The sequence below is a fragment of the Mchenga conophoros genome, linkage group LG7 (assembly GCF_057382185.1).
Source record: "Mchenga conophoros isolate Kocher_MC1m ecotype Shallow Benthic linkage group LG7, M_conophoros_male_GT1.1, whole genome shotgun sequence".
Classification (NCBI taxonomy): Eukaryota; Metazoa; Chordata; class Actinopteri; order Cichliformes; family Cichlidae; genus Mchenga; species Mchenga conophoros.
Window position 1 is genome coordinate 4,387,785 of NC_140532.1, and position 16,658 is coordinate 4,404,442.

The 16,658-nt window shown below is 40.7% G+C and overlaps 3 protein-coding genes across 7 annotated transcripts in view; 1 reads left to right on the forward strand and 2 right to left on the reverse strand.

Annotated features, from left to right (window-relative positions):
• The window catches only part of srgap1a (SLIT-ROBO Rho GTPase activating protein 1a), a 77,194-nt gene extending 68,212 nt beyond the window's left edge, over positions 1–8,982 (reverse strand). For all 5 annotated transcript variants that reach the window (XM_085281626.1, XM_085281625.1, XM_085281624.1 and 2 more), the window contains exon 1: positions 8,410–8,982. In XM_085281626.1, coding sequence (XP_085137752.1) covers positions 8,410–8,473 — 64 coding nt within the window. In that variant the 5' untranslated portion in view covers positions 8,474–8,982. The remainder of the gene's footprint in view (positions 1–8,409) is intronic.
• A 665-nt stretch (positions 8,983–9,647) lies between these two features.
• Positions 9,648–13,289, reverse strand: rxylt1 (ribitol xylosyltransferase 1). Its single transcript, XM_085281628.1, has 6 exons — positions 13,066–13,289; positions 12,767–12,949; positions 12,500–12,602; positions 12,068–12,382; positions 11,796–11,966; positions 9,648–10,686 (listed from the first exon to the last, which is right to left on the reverse strand). Exons 1-6 carry the CDS (start codon positions 13,211–13,213, stop codon positions 10,284–10,286), a joined length of 1,323 nt encoding a protein of 440 aa, XP_085137754.1. The 5' UTR covers positions 13,214–13,289; the 3' UTR covers positions 9,648–10,283.
• Positions 13,290–13,512: 223 nt separating this feature from the next.
• LOC146569372 (cytochrome b-c1 complex subunit Rieske, mitochondrial-like) lies at positions 13,513–15,888 on the forward strand. The gene is made up of 2 exons (XM_085281629.1): positions 13,513–13,721; positions 15,170–15,888. The coding sequence occupies exons 1-2, from the start codon at positions 13,610–13,612 to the stop codon at positions 15,778–15,780; spliced, it is 723 nt and encodes a 240-aa protein (XP_085137755.1). The 5' UTR covers positions 13,513–13,609; the 3' UTR covers positions 15,781–15,888.
• Positions 15,889–16,658: the final 770 nt, after the last annotated feature.

The window sequence follows — 16,658 nt, forward strand, 5'->3', positions numbered from 1 at the left end:
AACATATCAATTATGAACTTTTAGGATAAATCGGTGAGGGAGTAGTAAACGTGCTACAATTAACTTTCATCTAACTTTAAACCACAAGCAAGCACAAATATTGGCCATTTCATCTATTCGATAATAACCACAATAAACAGCTGGACAGTGTTGCATAGAAGCAAGGAGAGTTTTCAGGAAAAGTTACATTTTCCATGATGATTGTAATGATAAAACAGAACTATAAATACACAGCGTTATCTTTTCCCTTAGGTTTATTTAACCGTTCAGTACTAGTTATCTCGGGAGAAACTCTCTTTCAGGCTTAGAAACAGAGTGAGAAGGGATATAACAACAGCTCAAAGAGGACTAAGTGGGACTCTCTCCACATGTGACTGCTGGAAGTAGGACTCCAAGAGGAGGGGAGGAACATGGCTGACAGACCTTTATCCCTAAATGGCGCTTTTTTTTTTCCTCTCCAAGCACCCCACATATCTGTGGCTGGAACCACAGTTTTTGCTCCAGTTTCCATCCCAAGGGAGGGTGGAGCAGAGTTCAGACTAGAGCTCATAAGCCCAGCCTGAGGCTCCTCGAACACTAGCCCCGGCTGCTGTACACTCAGTTCGTGCCTCCTCCTCCTGCAAACCCACAATGATCGTTTATTGCAAGGCTGATAAGCTGAGACCGTGGAAAACTCTCCAGTTCCTCCCTACATTAATACAGACTTTGTGGTGTCCGCAACAGCAGTACTCAATTATATTTTTAGATGAAAGACATGGGTGACTTCTTGTCTTTAACCTATGGTCAATCAGACCTACACACACAAAAAAGATTAGTCATTTTGTTGACATCTTTCTGACTAGATTTTATAACCCCACCCCCGAAATCTCCTCAGGGCAGCAGCCCAACATGGTAGTTGTGCCTCAAGGGGTGGTCTCTGGCTATAGATCAGGAGGGCGGCAGGCTAAAAGCTCTCTTTCCTCAGGTCATGAGGTCAAAGTAGAACAAAGAAAAAAAGGGGGGTGGGGTGGGGGGGGGCAAGGAGGAGCCACAGGATCACTACATTAAGCTTGTTCACCAGCGTTAAGGCTAGATGGGAAAGACAGTTTATGGCAGATTGTGAAGTAAGAAATTGTCTTGGAAACAAAGTTTCATACTTGATGCAAAATACATTTCATGCACCAGCATTTATCAGACCCAAAGAAACTCTTTATTTGAGATTATAGAATAGAATAGAATAGAATTCAACTTTATTGTCATTGCACATGCACAGGTACAGGGCAACGAAATGCAGTTTGCATCCATCCAGAAGTGCTTTAGTGATATAGATATATTACAATATATATTAGCAATAGTATAGATATGTAAGTATATTACAGAAATGGGTCTATTATGGTATGTTATAATGTACACGGTATGAAGTATGTTGTGAATATTCTATAACTAAGTATGTACAGGCTGTAGTGAGTACAAGCTATGAACAGGATATAAATATGAAAAACTATACAGAATATGAAATAAATAACTTTACAGAATCTGGGATATACAGCTATACAGAAATGGGAACTATGCAAGTTGTAAACAGTTGTAGGATTAAAGATTATCGAATGTACAGAATGATTATTTACACAGAGCTATACAGTAGTGCAGTTAAGATAAGTGAGGGTGTAGATAGTTTCTACAGAGGCTATATAAAGTGCTAGTGGTTGTGAGTGGTGGTTCAGTCCATGTTATTATTGTGTTTGAGGGTACAGTTGTCCATTGTGGGTGTGTGTATGTTCAGTCCATGAGTTTAACGTGGGTCAGATGTCAGGAGGCAGAGTTCAGGAGTCTGACAGCTGTGGGGAAGAAGCTGTTCCGGTACCTGGTGGTCTTAGTCCGGAGGCTCCTGTGGCGCCTCCCAGAGGGCAGGAGGGTGAAGAGTCCATGTGATGGGTGACTGGGGTCTTTGATGATTTTCCCAGCCCTATTATTAAGAGGTGCTTTCTTCACCTTTGCAATTTCATGTTGTCAAGTATCACAAAGCCTGTTAATTTGTAAAAATTTTAAGAAGTAGGGAAATGTTATACAATTTGAATGCATTTTTTTCTTCCAGATTACGCATGGACTGCCTGACCAAGACAGTGTTATGCAAGAACACATTCCAGATGGTGTGCAAAACCAGCAAAGAAGTTGAATTGTTGAGTTCAAGGATATTACACGTCTTTAAGTATGCACACGTTCAAATACAAATATTTCACTTGAGCATATAGCGGAAATTATAAAAGAAAATACATTTCTTCAATACACCAAATCACTAGCGTAATCATCTTTGTCAGGTGCTGGGAATATGGGTAACTATTTGATGAACACCAACAAGGCTCGACTTGCCAGCAAAATATTATTTGTCAGTCTTGTCATACATTTGATTGTTTTGAATTCCATTATTTCAAGAATGCTGGGAAGGCTGCCAACTAAAGGCAATCAGAGGTGAAAAGTAAACAGGCACAAACGAAGGCTCAAGATCAGTAGAAGTGAGCACAGTTGTTAATAATAGACTGTATATTTTTATCACTTTGGTTTAGGCTTTAATTAAGCCAAAATATTACGTAAACATTCTGTTTGTGCAAAAGACCAGAAAAAAGTAGAATATTTTCAGTTTCTCTTTCTTAAAAGGAGAAACTTTTCCCCCACACAGCTCTAGAGACCAGTCAGTGACCATCTGGTAACCACCAGTCACAAGGAAAAGTGTGTATTCTGCAACTGGTTGGCAAGTGATTGCTGGCAGCCTCTAGTGTGAAACTGATTGCCAAGAGGCATGCGTTACTGCACTGAAAACCTCCTTGCAACCGTTTTGGTTAGTAGCAGATTGGCACAGTTGCCAAATTAGTTTGCTTGGAAGATGCAGAGTCATCTGCAAATTATTCACCAAGCAGTAGTCAAACATAGAAAAGTGTGATTCAAACTGTAAATGGAAAATGTTTGCCTTCAAGATAGAAGTTGCACATTTTGAACCGTTTTGACTGCAGCAGCAAGGCATAACTTACACTTCTACATTTCTGGTTTGTGTGTCACTTTAAGCTTTACTACAGCTTAGAGAGTAAATAAATGACAAATATTTGCAGACAAGTCGATGTTATCGATGTAAACAGTTGACCACTGTAATTTGCTAGCAACCAAAACAATCACAAAGAGGTTTTTTTTTTTAGTACAGTACCCTCTTTGTGGCTGATGAATAAACTACCTCAGCAAAGAAGCTTCAGCTTCCCTGGTCATGGTCAGCCAAACCACTGACACAGGCGGAAAAAAAGCAACCAAAGTGGCAGATGTCACATTGTTTAAGGGAACCCAGAACAAGGACTAACGAGAGACTTCACTTATAGAATGTTTGCACTCATCTTAAAAAGCTTTCACCACCGCTAACCACATAAACGGCTTAGAGCCGCAGATGAATCGGATGAACACACAGACGCAGTTTAAAACAAGTCACCCAAGTCAGAGCCTGTGACCTCCGCCTTCACTTATTCCTGCCCTGGCCTCATACTGTCCTCTCCCTTCCCCCAATCTTCTTACCCCTAATCCAGGCCTACTGGGTGGCAGACAGCAGCATGGCCTGGTAGTCAAACTGTGTCTATCTGCCTTCCTGTCTGTCCATCTGTTGGGCCTCAGCCATGGTTCAAAGAAATTAAGGTTGTCCAGAGAGTAACCAAAATCTCTGCAAATCCCCAACAAAACCTCCTTTTTACTTTAAACTTTCGCTTTTAATTCCGGTTTTACTTTCTTCAAGCACGGTCTTGTTCCATTTATACCCTGCACCTCATATTAGCTAATCCAGTGCAGCAACACACTGGATCTCATCCAGCTCATTACTAGGCACTTACATGGATTCTTCTTTTTGCGCCAACATCACCAGAGAGAAGGAAAATAGTAGTTGAAAGAAGAAAAAAAGAGGAACAAAAGCCAACCATTTAGTCCAAAACTTTACTTTCAATTTATTCGGTCACACTGCAGTAGGGTACATTTCTGGGAAGAAACTGAATTAACTGGATCTGAAGACAATACACCAGGCAACATGTTTGTTTGGTTTGGGGAATATAGTGACATGAATGGGGGCAGGTTTGGCTCTTTTTTTCCTTGTTGATGGTCAGCGTGGGGGGCTGCAGTAAGGTCCCGGTAGCCTTTGTGGTGACAATAACGAGCAGCAGGGAATGTGAAGCTTTGCTTGTGCTCAGCAGAGTTTATTAAAACTACAAAAAGGGTGAATGGCCACAGATGGTGCTGTCAATAACAATTCACCCAGCCATGCAAACACACACCCATGCACAAAGACAACACCCAGTGCCATACCACTGCATGTGAGCCCATTACAAACACCCACAGTTATAGAAGTTTGGAGGGGGGGGGGGGGTTAAAAATTGATGATAAGTGTGTGAACGGATGTGTGATACTGTGGAGAAGTGATCCAGGAGGGGTTAGAATTACGTTAGTCTTGCAGCCTTTAAACTCCATCAACACTCTGCCAAGATGGAGCATCACACATCCACCAATGTACACCGCGGTATTGGTTACAACTTAACTGTTGTGGGAAGTGCAATACTGTTAGTAAAATGGCTCTTTGTGTGAACTGATTGGCTGTTGGCAAAAAGCAATGTAGAAGAAAGCTGAGCTGAAATTAGAGGCTTGGTGGTGTAACTACAGGTTGGTGTTAATGGGGAAAAAAAAAAATCTGACCGTTGCAAAAAGGGTCATGTTATACTGACAGCTGGCTTCAGAGCCATTCACACCTTCAAACTCACATCTGATAATATTTACTGAAGGAGGAGGCAAAGGTGACACTGGGAAATAGGAGTCTGCTCAGACAGCTGCTCTATCTGGATTAACCCAAAGTATGAAACAACCAACAAACAGTCCGTCAATCTATCAGCGACTAGATCAAATGTAACAAACTTCTAATGTTACAAATTCAATATTTATGATACTGACATTAATAACTGGAATACCAGAAACATGAAATTATGTACCCAAGGATGTAAAATTGGCTAATGGCTATTTTCGGGTTCTTTGTGAAATCCCTCTTCAAACTGATTTTGTCTAAACAGATTACTTTCTGAAGTATTGTGAAAACTTCCCAGTGTTTTATATCTCACAGTACTTCTTCTAGACTATTCTAAATAAATAAAGACAGCCTCTATAGACTACTCTCCATGCTAAAGCTTGGTAGCAGGCAGAGTTAAAGCAAAAATCCGCCCACATGATAACCTGACGTCACATGAACATCACATGCAATGCATGATGATCCACAAGCACGCCCCCATGCATTTGAAGAGACGTAATTTGTGCTGATAGTGAAGTAAATTAACTAATCACACTTTTAACCACAAGACAACTCTTAGCTATTTGAAAAGTAATTACCACCATACAACCTCCCAGCAGTTTCCTTCCTTTAATCCCCCTGCGTACAAACATGGAGGGACCATTCTCTTTGTATGCAAAGGGGCAGAGCTCTGATTTCAAAGAGCAGTGAAGTCAGGTCAAGGGTCAGCCTTTATAATGATCCAGGAGAGGACCCCTGTCAGAGGTTTTAACGGGTTCTGCCATCTGAGTCACAACCCCCAGGACACAAACAGCAAGCTAGAGCCTGACATCAAACCGACATTTCACCCACAACATTGCAGACAGTGTTGCCCCGTTCCACCAGTCCACAGAAACAGAGGCACACAGAGAATTGCAATGTACCCAAAGCTTTCACTTGCTGGTTTACAATTACTTTAATTGACTGCAACTGATGCACGTTATAAGGCACAAACAAACTCCACTGTCTTAACCCAATCTCCTTAATGTTTTTGTTTTCCCAGATCAAGCCGAGTCTTGATGTAGATGCCAATTCTTAGCAGTTATAAAGAATTAAATCCCCATGCAACAAAGCATTGTCAATAAAATGATAACTGCCTTCAATTGCCAAAATGACTTGCTTTACATTTCTCGTAGGAGGTTAAAAAAGGCTATTGGACGGGACTTATGAAACGAATGTTAGCTGAATGACAAACCAGGCCAGGGAACAGTAGTGTAAGACTTTGTAGGAAAGCGTTCAGACAGTCACCGTGGAAAGCTACTTTAAATACATCACATTTACTGACTTGAATAGCAATCCCACTAAGCACAAGCATGCTGAGCACAAATATGAAAATGATGAGTCGCAGGGAAAAAAAAGGAAGAAGCATGAATTGTTGGTGTAACGATGCAAGTCTCCTGTCAAAATCAAGGCAGAGGGTTTGAGGCTACAGATCAGTGTGCTTATGTAAGATGCAGCAAAACTGGCTTCCAGATCTCTGTCAAAATATTGTGAAAATTCTGTACTTTTTAAAAGCTGTGAGACGGGGAGAATATTGGCCAAAACATCAGAGTGTTGGCTCCAGTTGTTGATGTTTTTTAGGATGCTTGTTGTTCTACTTCTAAAGTAATCAATGTCTGTTCACCAGATTCTGCCTCTGGCTGTCACCGGTCATTGCAGATTAAACCCCACTCATTACCACCCTTAACATATAAAAGGCTTTACAATCGCTGAATCAGGAGCTGCTCTTCTGAATGCAGAAACCGTGCTACTACACTACAAAGCATTTTCTTCCTGTACTACTTACTCATATCCCAATGAGCCCAGCAGCTACCCCCCCACCCCAAAAAAAACAAAACAAGTCTTCCTTTGCAGGCGAACACCGACCTAATAAAGATTCCTCTTTTTCTTTTTCAGACGACACAGTATTGATAAGAAATACAGTGTTTACCTGTGGTTAATTATAGTTAAAGATAAATTCAATCAGTCGTTTTTGGAACATACATTTGAAAGATAATAAATAATGCATCCCTCAGATGGAATACCCACGGGTTATTTACAATGCAAAAAGAACCAGAACAGTACTTTATGCAAATAGCTGTGCACCGCCTGTGATGTTAACTCCCCCGAAGAAAAATATCCTACCTAGAGGATATTTACAATGCATGACAAGCTTCAGAGCATTAGCCTCAGAATTAGATTCAACAAAACAATACACTTAAACTTTGATTTACTGAGGCTCTTCTGGTGCTGTCAAGCAGCAGCTATTCTCAGCATCAGGTGCTTTTTATTAACACACCAACTTCCTCGAGACAACTGGGAGGCCAAGTCATGTCTTGTTTGACATCGTTTATGACTGTGCATCATCTTCTGAAAGCCCTTAGTCATCCTTACAGGGGGGTGCAGGGGGATGGGGTTCTGAACAACCCTTGGCAAATGATAGCTTGCTTTCATGCAATCTTGTAATTCCTCAACCAACACTTCTCTATACCCTTCTTAAAGCCCCACCAACCACCACTAACCTCTCCTCTTTTCTCAGCAGTTAAGGCTGGCTATGGGAGGTGAATAGGTGGCATTTCTGCAAATTAATAGCACTGAGGAACAGAGCTGGTAGGCTGGGGACCAAATCCCCATGGTTACCCTGGAGCAGCAACTGCCTTTTCTGTCTGGGAATAAGCCAACGGGGGACTTGAAGGAGACAAGATAAGTTAGGGGCGACATCAGTGAAGCACACCTTTAAATCACATACCTTAATCTAGTCACTGAGCAGTTTTAAGTTTTAAAGTGTGTGTGGCATTAAGTGGGAAACAAATTGGCATAGAATACTAACCATCCACTACTTCTTAAGTGCCCCTGAGCAGTTCACTCAAAGTTAATTTGTGTGTATCTGTGATGCCTGAACTTGTCCTTTCTCACCTCTCCAGTTGCATAACCTTGCTGTGATATTATGGGAACAATGGCTTAACGACAAAAGTCCCACACCAGCTAGAGTTCAAGAAAAAATCTCAACAGTAACAGGTAGTTATAACACACAAGCGTGACTAAAAATGCAACAGGCCAAGTGGGAATAATTACAAGCATCTCGGTTGTTAAGGACAATGTGTGGACATACAGCCTTAAAATAACAGATTTTATTTTATTTATTTTTAAAGGCTACAGGCCTGAAGCCATGTGAAAGATAGTGATCGCTTCTTTGAACCAGTGTCAGTCTATTGAGCGTTCTCAGTGGTTTTCACATGCAAAACTATGCAAGACTAAAAACCCTTCCTGAAATGTGACTAATGATTTATTTTGCTGACTACATCCCTAACTTTGTCCTGCTGGCACAAATATTATTGAGCTGTGGCAGCCCTCCAAGTCATTTTACAGATATCCAAGTTATATGAAGGCTGGACCTCTTGGAAAGACATGTCCTCGTTTGACTTGACCAAAAGGGGGTCATTTACACCAACTTTCTTTCTTAATCCACCTCACCACAAGTCATAGCCAGTGACCACCATCACTAGCTATGACTCATGCAGGTAGTGATGAACCAGCCTGGTCCCAATTAGTCCTTTCTCGGTTCTCCCAGCAGCTCTTACAAGCGCATTTCCCAGAGAAACATTTAACCCTCCCCTTACCTTTGACTTGACTCTCGTAGTCCGTGATAATTTCTTTATCCTTTTTGAACCTCGGTGTGGACATTTTCCGTCTTCCTATGTCCGAAACTTGTTGTAAACTTCTTGTATAAAGAAAAAAAAAAAAACTGTCAACAAGCGGGATCCTACAGCTACCGACGCATCCCAAACAACACGAGAAAAATGAAAGCCAGGGGAAGAAGCACCGAGATTTTTTTAAGTCTGCAGCGGGACTTGGAAAAAGGAGGAAATGTTTATCGCTTCATTGTTCTTCTTCCCTCAGGATACGCGGCGGATACACGGCTGGGCCAATGCGCAATCCTGCTCCAACCAATGAATCCTCTCAACTATCCGAGCAGTCGGCACAGCGCGACAGCGATGCTGAAACCACAGAAGAAGAAGAAAAAACAATCGCGCAAGTTTAGGGTCCTTCCGGCAGAAGTAGTGTCAACAGCATGTCCGAAGGGCTTGGAAGTCGGCTTGAATGATTAAGAGTCTGCGCCGCTTTGGTGGTGGTTTCCAGTTTGAGACCCACACATCCACACGTACCCCCCCTATGCTCGCTCTCCCTCAACGCTTTCTCGCCCCCCACCCCCGACCCTACAACTCAACTCCCAGCAGGCGAAAAGGCAGACAGGGCAGGCAAGCCGACTGCAGCACGCAGCAGCTGGAGGTAGGAAGGACAGGGAGGGAGGGATCTCCACAGTAGTGGACATCCGCGCCCTGACGGACACTCCTGCTGCCAAACCTGAAGGCTTTTTGTCCTTATTAGGGACAAACTACTTATACGTAACTTGAAATAGACGTCACATTATATTAGTTTTTCATTCAATATTTTCTTTCTAAATCAAAATAAAACGACATTTTTAGTTTTTTTTTTTAATTATTTACAGACATTGAGTGCTCTACAGGGTAGACTAAACGTGTGGCCGCACACCTGTGCACAGCTCTAGCTGAAATACAGCGAGAAACCCCATAATTCCTGGTAATGACCACGCATCAATATATTCTTAGCTAATATCGATCTGTGTCCTATACATCTCAAATACACTAGTTTGGTAGACATCCAGAAGTTTCTCCTTAGTTTTACGGCATGTTTCGTGTTTATTAGCTTATGTGAAAAGTAAGTTTCCCCACTTAAAAAAGCGTCTGCATTACATTTCACTGGAGATCATCGCATCCACTGACATTTAACTGGTCCACAGCGCCATCTGCAGGCACAATGAAAGCACAACCTCACATTTCTGTTCAGGACAATGCTCCATTTTATTTTACTGCACTGTCTTTAAAAAAAAAAGAAAAAGAAATCCCCACACACATGCAGCACAGAACTGAAATAAATATAAAACAGCTGATTTTTTTTTTTTTTACCACAAAGCAAAACATTTCATCCCAACCACATCCATTTGCAAGCAGCTCACAAAGAGAAAAGATTTCAAAAGGATATCAGGGTGTTAAAAATGGTGCAAACACATTGCAATCTCTTCTACACATATTATTTAGTGTTTCCTAAAAATCACAATAAGAATTACTTAAAAACACATAAAACATACTTAAAGTAAATTATGGGTTGTTTTTTTAAAATGCAAAGGCAGTTCATAATCCTCTATCTCTAAATTCCTGTACATTCCACAGTTGTAAACATTTAGATGATGAATATACTTAAATATCACGAGGCCCCTTTCTGACTAGTAATGGCAGCTTTACAACTTTACTACACACATAAATTATTTTTTTAATAACCTGCGCCAGAATATTGAAAAGAACATCACCACTTTCACTATGTCAGTAGTACATCACATTTTTCCACAAACCATAAAATAAATAAAATCAGTTTTAACTGTCAACCACCCCGTTGATATTTAGAAGCACCACAGTCAGCCGTTTTTGAAGAAGGTCTCTTCGATGACCTCGGTGAACCTTTCCTTCATCTGCTGACGAAAGCTGGAATACCACTCCAGCAGCCTCCTCCTCCTGTCCACCCTCTGCTCCTGTGTCATCCCTCTCTCCCTCTGCAAGATGGCTGGGAGCTCCTTCCAGTCGCTGATGAAGATGAAGGGCGCCCCTGCAGCTTTTAGGAGTCGTAGCGGGGAGCTGGGCCCTGCTGCACAGCTCCCAGGTGTCATCACATCTTCCACCACGGGCACGGAGCCATAAGAGCAGGCCTCGTAGATGCGGTAAGACTCTGTGTTGATCCCAACTGGGCAGAGAGTGAGCTCGCTTTGGGCCAGAGCTGTCTGATAGCGTCTCAGACTGTCTGCTGTCTCCTGAGGGAGCCACCTGTGGCAGGTAAGAAGGGGAGATATTTCAGTCAACAGTTTAAGCTACCCCTATAAACACAGAAATATACTATAATATTGTTCCATGTAATTTACATTTAGAACTCAAAGCTGTCTCACCTCAGCTCCATTTATTATTAAACAAGTCAGAAAAGTAAACTTAAATGAAGTGTTTCTTGGTACAAAATTGCCATAACCTAAATATAAGTGGAAAACTGAGCACGTGTCATAATTATCTATGCCTATATAATTAGGGCTTGATTATCTTAAAGGCTTAATTTTATTATTTACTTTCTTTATTTAAAAATGTATCTGAAAGCCTTAGCTGTTCACAGTAAAACCAGGAAACAAGTGTTTGTGTTGATGTGGCAGCGTTCAATGATTTAGCACATCAGTTTTTCTTGATATTAAAAGATTTAAACCAGCAATGGGATTTTCTTAGACGAATGGCTTAGATGAATTATCTGTAGGGGTACACACTGAATAAATCAATCATAACATAAATATTGCTAACATTAAAAATTAACAATTAAATTCTTTATCAGCCCTTAAATTAGCATTTATCTTGCCAGTTGTTTGATCTTCGCTACTGCGTAGATTACTGATGAACCGCACTGCACTGAAATGGACTTAAATGGCAGTGAAGACTTATTGCAGTTATTCTCCTTGACATTCCTTAGCATAATCCTCTTTCTTATTCATTTTTCTTTTTCTTTAAGGAGATTTTGGTCAGATTCAGTTGATTTGCCCTATATTTTGCCCACATGTGGATTAAAAGCTTAGGCCTCTGTGATGTCTAATTTTAACCAAAGTCGTTTGGTTCCCTAAAACTTAAATAAGTTTTGGATTTCACTATGCAAGACTAATAATTTGAAACCGCTTGACCATGAAGCTTACTGTAGACATTAATAGTTTCACAAAGATACACTAGGACGGCCTTAGTGGCAAGATGTTCTTTATACTATTCTAAATATCTCAACTTTTTGTCCTCTTGTTATAGCTGTGTTATAGCACAGTCAGCCAAAGTAAAAATAATCCAGCCAATAAAAAAACTAAAAGATTTTATTCTTTCAGATAAGGCAATGAAACAGGTAATAAATAGTGACTTACTTTTCCCTCCCAGTGGTGATGCAATCCTTTTCCAGGCCAGACTGTGTCAGAATATGCATGAGTGTTTCTCTGGAAGAATTTTTGTAAACAGTTCCTAAGAAATTGCAGAGGTATGGCCGGTTGGAGGTAATTAACTGGGCATTAGGCCTGATCATTGGAAACTGTCTGTATCTGTACAGAGACAAAATCGTGGCATTATATTAGACAGCGTTACTAATTCAAAGAGGAAACATGACACATACACACAAATTAGACAATAAGCGAGGACATACGTAGCAACACCAAGAGGCCACTGAAAGACATCCTTGTCATTGACCCAGGGGCTATCATACACTACAAACAGGAGGTCCACAAAGCCACCATTTCTCTTCAGATGTGGGCTGATCCAGTTGTTGTTGCAGTGCTCATTGCCCAGCAGAACCACAGCAACGTGAGACACTGTATTGGACTGAACCAGAGTTTGGACGTGCTCCAGCCACCGTGTGGAGTAAGTGACTTTTTGCTTTTCGCGGCCATTGAGAACCAAAACCAGACTATTCATGTCCAGAGGCACATGACCCTGCACCACTGCAGGACCTGTGTAGAAACTAGAGACAGAGTGATTTACTAGGATGGGGTCACATTTTTTTCAGTAAATATGTAATTAAGGCTCAAGTGCAAACTATATGTTTGTGCTTTTAAACTTTCTATCTCTGATCTGTTACCTGAAATCAATCTTCCCTGACTGCAGCTCCCCCTCTCTCCATTGTGCTACCTTGTCAGTGGGGTTGAGGGGGCCCTCTAAAACATGTTCCCAAAGGTAAAGCCCTGTAAAGAAAATAGATAGACGAATGACGGTTATTCTGTAGGCCTCCAGGTATGAGATAAAATATATGTAAAACCATAATATCTTGCCACAGAGCAAATTCTTTCCATTTTTAGATGACATCAAAACCTCCTTTCAGGCTGTGACACATTAGATCATGACCTACCTATTGCAGCTTTCCCCCATATCTGGACCTTGTATCTTTTGGGTTTGTTCTTGTCAATTTTACCCAGGTACTGTTTGAAGGCCTCTCTCTTTTTGTTCAAAGCAGAGTTGTACTCCACCTGTTCATCCTCCCACGGATTCCACTCATCAGCAACGTATGGAGCACCGCCATCCCTTACACCACCTACAAACCCAACACACCGTTATCTATTCAATTTTCTTTCCACGCGAAATTAAATAAATATAATTTTTAATTATCGGCTCCTGTTTTTAGGCGGCCCTCCTGCTCCGTGAAATTACCCGATTGTGCTCCCGTCTCTTTCTTCACCACCCTGTGAACGCGGGATAGTACTTTGGTGCTGAAGAAAACATTATACGCAGCATAGAGTGAAAACGCTACATATGCAAAAATAAGGAGAAGGAACAGCTTTCTTTTTGGTATTTTCATTGTTCTCCCCTTTTTTTGTCAGGTTACCATGGTGTATGTAGCTCCGTTTCTGTTGCAAGGACCCTTGTTTACATCACAAGGACCCTTGGATTTAGCTGACGGAGAAAAATGCCTGTACTAAAACATTTGTGTTTAGTTTGTAGGCTTTAGGGTCAAATTATCGTAACGTGTTAAAACCGACATTAAGTTGAAGAAGTCAGACAATATTTAATAACGATTTTTTTTTGTAGAGGAGAAAAAGAAAGACAGTTAGGTTAATGCGGAACTTTAAAAAGAGTTCGGAGACAGTTTCCGGTACAGAAGATTAGAGTGATACACACAAGTTACGTACCGGAGATTGTACACGCAAGGTCGTGTCCCCAACTGTGGGGTTGAGAAATCTTATCTTGGGCGAAAATGATGTCCATAACTGCTCGTCCCGGGGCTTTTCCCCCGTTTCTCCAGACAACAAAGCATGCACTAAAAACTTTGATGTCTCCGGGAGCCAAAGAAGTGGCCGTTGTTGCTGGTAAGGCCCAGTGACGAGCGTTATTAATGTTAGCCGGGGTTGCTAATGAGCCGCATGAGGATAAAAGGATAAAAAAAAAACGCAGTACCGGCGTCTTAATTATTCTATAACATCTTAATGCTGTAAAATGTGAAACCTATTTTCGGAGGCTTCTTGAAAACTAGTCGTAAACAACTTGCGATGGCTAGCAGGACGTTGGAAGGGTAATGGGCAATCTTTGACCTGACTGACAAATAGGACCCGAATAACAGCGTAGTGGAATAAGGAAAGATGACAATAGAAGGATCTAAAGAAATATAATATATATTTAAAGAATTCCATTTGCATGGAGGTGGTTACATAAAAGACATTTTTTTAAGCCTCATATTTGCACAGTTTCCAATTTGATAAATATGAACAATGGTGCCTCGGTTTTGTAGCAAAATGTGTTTATTTTCGTTGTTTTGTCAAAATATGAAGATCTCAGCCTAGATTTCTATTAGTTATTCTAGAAAGACCGAACAACCTGATGTTGTATAATTATCAGATTATCATATAATTCTAAATAAATGTTTCAAGCAGCTGTAGAGTCACAGTAATTGATTTTTTTTTCCTGTTTGGCCTTTCACCATGTCAGATTTTCACTAGAATGTTATCATAGCTTCAAGAATTTACAATTGTTTAGAATATTATGTGCATTATGAACATGAGGCTTACATTTTTAGTGTCACCACTTTTTTTTATACCTGTGTATCAGTTGACCTAATTTGAAATTCCTTTTTCATTTCACTTCCATTTTATATGTATTGCATGCATTCATATTGAAAGGAGCAGACCCTACAATATTAAAGGGAAAACCCCAACAATGAGACATGAGACAACAATCAGTATGTAAAGCATTTAGGCAAAAAAAAAAAAAAAAAAACTCAATGTAACATTAAGAAAATGGAAGAACCAGGCTCAGTGAGCAACAACTACCCACTACAAAAAAGGAGAACACAAGGAGACGGCATAAAACACAGACTGTAAGACTGAAGTGATGAAGAAGTGCTCAGTGCAACATTGCCAGTCCACCAGCATGCTGAGTCTTTGAAGGCAAAACTAAGGGATGGTTTCACTTTTAGGGATCTTTAAGAACAACCATATAAAGAATTACAGTAGGTAGGTTAGTCTCAAAGTACCAAATGGCTGCAAAATTAGGACGTGTGGAATTTACAGCATGAGCTCAAAAAGTAGAAATTTAAAGATTTATTTTTGCCAAACCAAAGTCATTCAGTTTTTAGGGTCATTTGAATGCACCAGAAGTTATTGTCATTACAGTCAAATATGAATTAAGCCTCAAATTAAACAACACTTTTCTGAGTTGTTGAGTTTTTGACAGAAAATGATTATTTTGTGAGATGTTGTATAGTTTACTATCTGTTTATTTATCTCCTGCCTGTGTCTTTGAAACGTATTTGTCGCTTCAGCTCCTGGAGGAGTCCGCCTTGCACACACAGACATCAAGATTCCAGACTTTTCAGACTACCGTCGGCCTGAGGTTATGGACCCCAACAAGTCCTCCCAGGAGAGCAGTGAGGCAAGAAGGGCATTCTCTTACTTGTTCACTGGCGCTACCACTGTGGTGGGAGTTTATGCAGCCAAGACAGTCGTCACCCAGTTCATCTCCTCCATGAGCGCATCTGCTGATGTCCTGGCCTTATCCAAGATAGAGGTCAAGCTGAGCGATATCCCAGAAGGCAAAAACATGACCTTCAAGTGGAGAGGAAAACCCTTGTTTGTCCGTCACCGTACAGAGAAGGAAATCGCCACAGAGCAGGCAGTGAATCTTGCAGAGCTGCGTGATCCCGAGCATGACAAGGATAGAGTGACCAACCCCAAGTGGGTCATCGTTCTTGGTGTGTGCACCCATCTGGGTTGTGTGCCCATTGCTAATGCCGGAGAGTACGGAGGCTACTACTGTCCCTGCCATGGCTCTCACTATGATGCTTCAGGAAGAATCCGGAAGGGACCCGCTCCGCTTAACCTAGAGGTTCCCTACTATGAATTCCCAGATGATGAAACGGTGGTGGTGGGATAAATACAGGAGCTTTGCCTCGGTTCCTCTCTGTAATATGTATTTTCTGATGGCTCCCTGAGAGAATTGGGGTTGTGTATTTACTAATAAAGAATATTATATCCAACTCTATTATTGAAATCATGAAAAATTATTTTCAATTTTAACTGGGTTATTTTTTCAGTTCATTATGTTGATATCATAAATCAATTACACATTAATACTGAATCTTAAAAAGAACTTAATCTACTTACACAAACAATTTTTCACCACTTTATTATTGGGCCAGTGACACAACAGTAGAAAAGCAAAGACAAATAGACCAGAAGAAAGTTTTTATCAGAAATGACTAAAGCAGGAATGAAACCATGTAAAATACAGAACCAAAACACCCACAACAGGTGCATAAAACTATATTTAAAAATACATATGCTTAAAAAATAACTTGATTCATTAGTGTGAATTTTAACCTGTACATACATTTAATTATCTGACAGCCAACTCTCTTATTAACGATGTCTGGAGAGACTTTCTTAAAGGCGATTCTTCATTCACGCTGATAAAGGGTTAATGGAGAAGGTGTATGTCTATAAAATAGAGCAGAATCAAAATAAAATGGACGTTAAATGGACATCTTTTTTGAACCACTACTCCACATGCTATATGCACATATTCACACATTCTATAGTCTATGTGTCTTATGCCTTTGGGCACTTTCACGTGAATAATAAGCACGCACACACTCACACAAATGCTCATGGATGCACTAAGAGAAGCTTAGGGTTCAGTATCTTGCCCAAAGATCCCTCAACATACAGACTGGACGAGCCAGGATAAAATCACAGACCTTCAGATGACTAGAATCCTATGCCAACCCCAGCACGCTAGCTTAAGTGTGTTAG

Excerpts from the sequence above, each read along its gene's own strand:
- rxylt1 (XM_085281628.1), bottom strand. The coding sequence starts at position 13,213 with ATGAAAATACCAAAAAGAAAGCTGTTCCTTCTCCTTATTTTTGCATAT. Across the intron at positions 12,950-13,065 it reads AGAGACGGGAGCACAATCGG|GTGGTGTAAGGGATGGCGGT; the intron begins GTAATTTCACGG and ends TTGGGTTTGTAG. Across the intron at positions 11,967-12,067 it reads TGGCCTCTTGGTGTTGCTAC|ATACAGACAGTTTCCAATGA; the intron begins GTATGTCCTCGC and ends GTCTCTGTACAG.
- LOC146569372 (XM_085281629.1), top strand. The coding sequence starts at position 13,610 with ATGATGTCCATAACTGCTCGTCCCGGGGCTTTTCCCCCGTTTCTCCAG. Across the intron at positions 13,722-15,169 it reads AGAAGTGGCCGTTGTTGCTG|CTCCTGGAGGAGTCCGCCTT; the intron begins GTAAGGCCCAGT and ends TTGTCGCTTCAG.